This window comes from Tarenaya hassleriana, unplaced genomic scaffold (assembly GCF_000463585.1).
Source record: "Tarenaya hassleriana unplaced genomic scaffold, ASM46358v1 Cleome40, whole genome shotgun sequence".
Lineage (NCBI taxonomy): Eukaryota > Viridiplantae > Streptophyta > Magnoliopsida > Brassicales > Cleomaceae > Tarenaya > Tarenaya hassleriana.
Genome location: NW_010966882.1, coordinates 536,902 through 542,882, shown reverse-complemented (window position 1 = coordinate 542,882; position 5,981 = coordinate 536,902). Strand labels below are relative to the sequence as shown.

Sequence of the window (5,981 nt, the reverse complement as noted above, 5' to 3'; positions counted from 1 at the left end):
CCGGGGGAGCCATTAAGGCTCGTGTCCAAGAAATTCGGCTTAGGGATTTCGACTTGCCACAAGATTGTTCTTGAGGTTTGTAAAGCCATCAAGGATGTCCTGATGCCAAAGTACCTTCAATGGCCAGATGATGAAGCTTTAAGAAACATTACAGAAGAGTTTGAATCGATTTCGGGTGTGCCGAATATCGTGGGTTCGATGTATACCACTCATGTTCCGATTGTAGCTCCTAAGATCAGTGTTTCAATGTACTTCAACAAGCGGCACACGGAGAGGAACCAGAAGACTTCATACTCGATCACTATTCAAGCCGTTGTGAACCCGAAAGGGGTTTTCACCGATTTATGCATCGGTTGGCCAGGGTCGATGCCTGATGATCAGGTTCTTGAGAAGTCTCTGTTGTATCAAAGGGCTAGTAATGGAGGTCTTTTGAACGGAATGTGGGTTGTAGGAGGAAAGGGACACCCATTACTGGACTGGGTATTGGTTCCGTACACGCAGAAGAACCTAACGTGGGCTCAGCACGCGTTCAATGAGAATATCGGGACGGTTCAATGGGTGGCAAAGGAGGCATTTGGGAGGCTGAAAGGAAGGTGGGCATGTCTGCAGAAGAGGACAGAGGTTAAGTTACAGGATTTACCTACAGTGCTGGGCGCCTGCTGTGTTCTTCACAACATTTGTGAGATAAAGGGTGAGAATTTGGATCCAGGGCTGGTTGCCCAAGTGATGGATGATGAGGTTGTCCCGGAGAATGCATTGAGATCGGTCCACGCCGTGAAGGCGAGGGACACAATAGCTCATAACCTTCTGCACCATGGGCGGGCGGGCACTTCTTTCCTATAAATAGGACATATGGATCTCGGATGTTCTTCTTTACTCTTTCCTCTAATTTTTTTTGGGGGCGTAAACTCTTTCTTCTTTGATTCTTTGCTTCATGCATTGTACTGTACCTAATATCACAGATGCTACTTAAAGAAGAAGAAGAAGCTTGCTTATTCTACTCTTTTTCCACAGTCAGCCTCTTTCACAACTCATGAACATGAATGAATATGATTCAACCGAGACAACGACAACAACAATATGGCCTCATTCCCAAGTTCATTTGGGGTCGGCCGCATGAATCCAACCGAAACGTGATGGGAAAATCTTGACATTCATCTCTGATAGTTCCTCGTTCGGAAGTTTCCGGGTCGCAGTTTTCTTGATTGGTTCCTCGGTCATTTAAGAATGTTCGACAGGGACCAGAGGACCTATAGATAGAGATACATAGAAATACAATCACCTTGTATTCAAAGGAACCTGAAGTTGATGTATCTTCACCTTCTGCAAGCAGCAAAACGACGGTGATGGCCTTTGTGTGCCTACGTCTGTCAGTGGCTAAGCTCTCATGATATGGCAGTCGAAGAATGCTGGTTCATCAGGAGCAATAAAGACCAAGGATCGGTGGCAATTTATGTCAATTAGGACAAGATCGAGTGAAGAAACTAGTTCCTATCTCCTCTTTCCATGAAAATTCAATCACGAAATGCCAACTATATGAACGCCACGAAGCAAGGTCATCTGAAATTCACAAATTAGCATCTGAAATTCAACTGAATTCGAAACCAATACCCAGAAAACGCCATGGATTTTTCATCTGTTTCTCAGCAACCAAACAGACTTAGACCCAGAAAACTCGTAGAAACCAATCAATTTATTAAAAAAAAAACCTTAAAAAATCAAGCAGGATCACCTCGACAACCATTCGATCCTAATCAGTGGGATTCCATTTTCTCTTCCCGAAAATTTTCTGGAAAATTCAACCTGAACGATCTGCGGCCGTTTCCGGCCGACGAACTTCGCCGGCGCTGGAATTTCACGATCCCATCGGGAGCAGTTCGAACTAGAGTTTATCTCCTCCATCTCTCTCCATCGGAACAGCGAGTAGAAATTACCGTTCCGCCGGCTCACATGTCCGATCCACCGCCGTCACGGTTGTCGGAGAACTTCGCCGCCGCCGGAGTTTCACGATCCGATCGATGGCTCCGAATCTGGACCAGGTTAGACCTCTAATGGGCCCAGATAGACCGATTCACTGTTCGTGGGCCTAGAAATCTTTTTTACGATTATTCATTTTAGTTAATTTTATTTCTGTTTTAGTTTTGACGGTTTTATCTAACTTTTTTTATTCTCAATTTATGGTCAGGTCGATTCGTTTTCACCAGTCTCTCGGAAAAACTCCGACAAAACTCGGATCACCTGTCTCATGACTTAAACGAGATCGCCAAACACAGATATAATATTTTTATTTATTCATATAAATGATATTGTAATATATAATTTATATATCAGATTCAATCTAGGGTTCGATCGGTTCCAATGAAATTATAAAATAATTAATGTTATACAAAAAAAAAACATCAATTCGTGACTCGTCGAGGTAATTCGAGACTCGTTTTCAAACGAATCTTAAGAACATCGATTCAATCCGTTTAAAAATGAGACGGCAACAAGAAAACTCGGGGGGACTTTAGCTCGTTTTGACATCCGATGATTGGTATCCAGATAAATAAATATAAAAAGAATTTTCTGGGATTATTGATTCCTCAGAAGGCACGACACGACAGAAGGCGAGACTGTAAGACTTTGTAACACAGCAATGGACGTCTGTCTGAGAGCTCTTGCGTGTACGGATAAAGGCTAAGACAGAGCTGTTTATTGGCGGATTAAATGAAGCGAATGCAGTTGATCTGTGCAATGTTGCTGGTTTTCAAAAGGGCCGGTTGCCTGTACGTTACTTGGGAGTGCCTTTTGTTTGACCCGAGATAAGGATCAGTGGCACTTCGGTCTGGGTGAGTGAGCACTCAAATTTAACCAGAAACTTCTGTTTCAGAAAATACAGAAACAGAGAGAGAGAAATTCAAGAATACTCAATAATCTCATTAAACTAGAAACGATTACATATATAGGAAAGTAATAACTTAAGAACAGAAACAAAAATCAAATCAACCTCTAAATCTGCTAACCAAATCAATTCAAATAAACTATCCTAAAATCTTGCAAAGACAGAAAAGGAAAGATGATAGTGCCAGATTTTGACAGAATCTGGAAACTGATCCTTTTCAGCCTTGAGTCACGTTTGAACTAACAATCTCCTCCTTGACGAAAGGCCTTGAGCACACACCGATCATTCTCCTCAGTTGTTCGAATCTTCCGGCATGAAAGCTCTTTGTAAACAAATCCGCATATTGCTCCTCTGTTCTGCAGTGAACTATATTCACTTCTCTCTCTTCTTGAACTTGTCTGAGATAATAAAATTTGATTTTGAAGTGTTTAGTTCTCCCGTGGAACACTGGATTTTGAGAAATCAAAATAGCTGCCTGATTATCAACAAATAAATCAGTAGCTTCCTCACACTTCAAGAACATATCCTCCAACAGTTTTCTGATCCACACAGCATGATTTGTTGCTGCAGTGGCCGAGATAAACTCAGCCTCGGCTGTTGATTGTGCTACGACAGTCTGCTTCTTCGAGCTCCACGAGAAGCAGCCTGAACCAAATGAGAAACAGAATCCCGACGTGCTTCTCATGTCATCGACACACCCAGCCCAGTCACTGTCGGAGTAACCGACCAAACCAAACTCTTCACATCTGGAAAATCTTATTCCAAATGTCTGAGTACCTCTTAAGTATCTGAGGACTCTCTTTGCCGCCACCCAATGCTCCTTCTTGGCACAATTCAGAAATCTCGAGAGTGTATTTACAACAAACAGGATATCAGGCCTTGTTGCTGTTAAATACATCAAGCATCCGACCAAACTTCTATATGTTCCCTCCTGAACTTCTTCACTCTCATCTGATTTTTGCAGCTTGGAACTTGGATCCATTGGAGTTCTCATTGCCTTGCAATGCTCCATCTTGAATCTGCTCAGAATCTGTTTGAGATACTTCTCTTGGCAGAGAAACACTTCACCAGATTTCTGACAGATTTCGATCCCAAGAAATTGTGCCATCATTCCCAAGTCTGTCATCTCGAACTCCTTGCACAACATCCTCTGCAACTCACTGATTTCCTCAGCTTTATCTCCTGTGACAAACAAATCATCAACATAGAGTGATATGATCACAATTCCAGCTTTACCTCTCTTCACATACAGAGTATGTTCACTCAAGCTTCTGATAAAACCCAATTCTCTGAGGTAGCCATCAATCTTCTCATACCAAGCTCTAGGAGCTTGTTTCAAGCCATAAAGCGCCTTTTTCAGTAAATACACCTTATCCTCTTGGCCTTTAATCTCAAACCCTTGCGGTTGCTCGATATAAGTCTCCTCTTTCAGCTCCCCATTTAGGAACGCAGACTTGACATCAAGATGATTGACTATCCACTCTTTCTGCACTGCAATGGCCAGCAACATCCTGATCGTGTCGAGCCGAGCAACAGGGGCGAAAGTTTCTGAATAATCAACTCCCCAAACTTGTGAATAGCCCTTCACCACAAGCCTAGCTTTATGCTTGTTTAACGAGCCATCAGGATTGTATTTGGTTCTGTAGACCCATTTAACCCCGATGATCTTCTTCCCTTTCGGTCTCGGAACCAAAACCCATGTCTGATTTTTCTCAATCATGTTAATCTCCTCCTGCATTGCATTCCTCCAACTCTGATCATTTCTAGCTTCTTCAAAGCTAGATGGCTCAAGAACAGCCACATTACATCTGTGATAGATGTCTTGCAAAGTTCTTGTGCCTCTCACAGGGAGATCATCGGCAGATTCAACATCTTCAACCTCCACAATCTCATCGTTGTTCTGCCCATGATTTTCAGATTGTTGAGTGTGAGTTTCAGCTTCACTAGTGAGTGGTCCTTCGGTTTGAGTGAATGGCTCTTCATCCTCACCGAAGTCTTGCCATTTCCATCCTTCAGACTCAACAAACTTGACGTCTCTACTCACAATCATCTTGTTCAGAACTGGCAAAAACACTCTATATGCCTTTGACGCAAGGCTATATCCCATAAACACACCTTCTGCAGCTTTTCCATCCAACTTATCTCGCTTTGCCTCTGCGATCAACGAATAACAGAGACAACCAAACACTTTAAGATTAACCACAGAAGGTTTCTTACCAGTCCACATCTCAAATGGAGTTTTAGACACCAAGGCTTTAGTTGAGAGTCTGTTCTGCAGAAATACTGCAGTCGAACACGCTTCTGCCCAAAACTTCTTTGGCAGGCTTTTCTCCTGAAGCAAACATCGAGCCATCTCCACAATAGACCTGTTCTTCCTTTCACTTACCCCGTTCTGTTGAGGCAAGTAAGGAACACTAAACTGCTGTTTGATTCCAGATTCTTCGCATATAGCTCGAAACCTTGAGGATGTATACTCTGAGCCATTATCAGATCTGATAATTTTCATCTTACAACCACTCTCATTTTCAACCTCAAGTTTAAACTTCAAGAAGATTCCATCAGTTTCAGATTTCATCTTCAAGAAGAAAATCCAGCAGAATCTCGAGTAATCATCAATAAAAATCAAGAAATACCTGTTACCAATCAAGGAAGGAATAGGCATCGGCCCACACAAGTCTGTGTGTATCAGCTGTAATTTCTCCTGTGCTCTCCAAGTGGAAGCTTTGAATGGTAATCTCCTCTGTTTTCCAAGAGCACAAGCTCTGCAATCAGGTATCTCTCTGTAGGTTTCAGGAAGACCTTGAACCAACCCATTCTTCATCATATTCAGCACTCCCTTTCTATGAAAATGGCCGAGTCTCTTGTGCCAAAGCTCATCTTCTGTCACTTGACTCTGCAATGCATCGTATGTTTCATTTTCAAAAGAAAACAAGAAGGCTTTACCTCTCATAGGTATCCGAAACAATACAGGAGTTGTTTCAGACCCAATAATGCATTCATTCTTGTCAAAAATGACTTTGTAGCCTTTGATCACCAACTGAGGTACACTTAGGAGATTCTGATCTAACTTTGGCACATACAACACTTCTGTCAACAG

General features: G+C 42.4%; 1 protein-coding gene across 1 annotated transcript in view; it reads left to right on the top strand.

Moving 5' to 3' along the window:
• LOC104824632 (putative nuclease HARBI1) overlaps positions 1 to 995 on the top strand; it is a 1,996-nt gene extending 1,001 nt beyond the window's left edge. The window contains exon 2 of the mRNA XM_019203852.1: positions 7 to 995. Coding sequence (XP_019059397.1) covers positions 7 to 843 — 837 coding nt within the window. The 3' untranslated portion in view covers positions 844 to 995. The remainder of the gene's footprint in view (positions 1 to 6) is intronic.
• Positions 996 to 5,981: the final 4,986 nt, after the last annotated feature.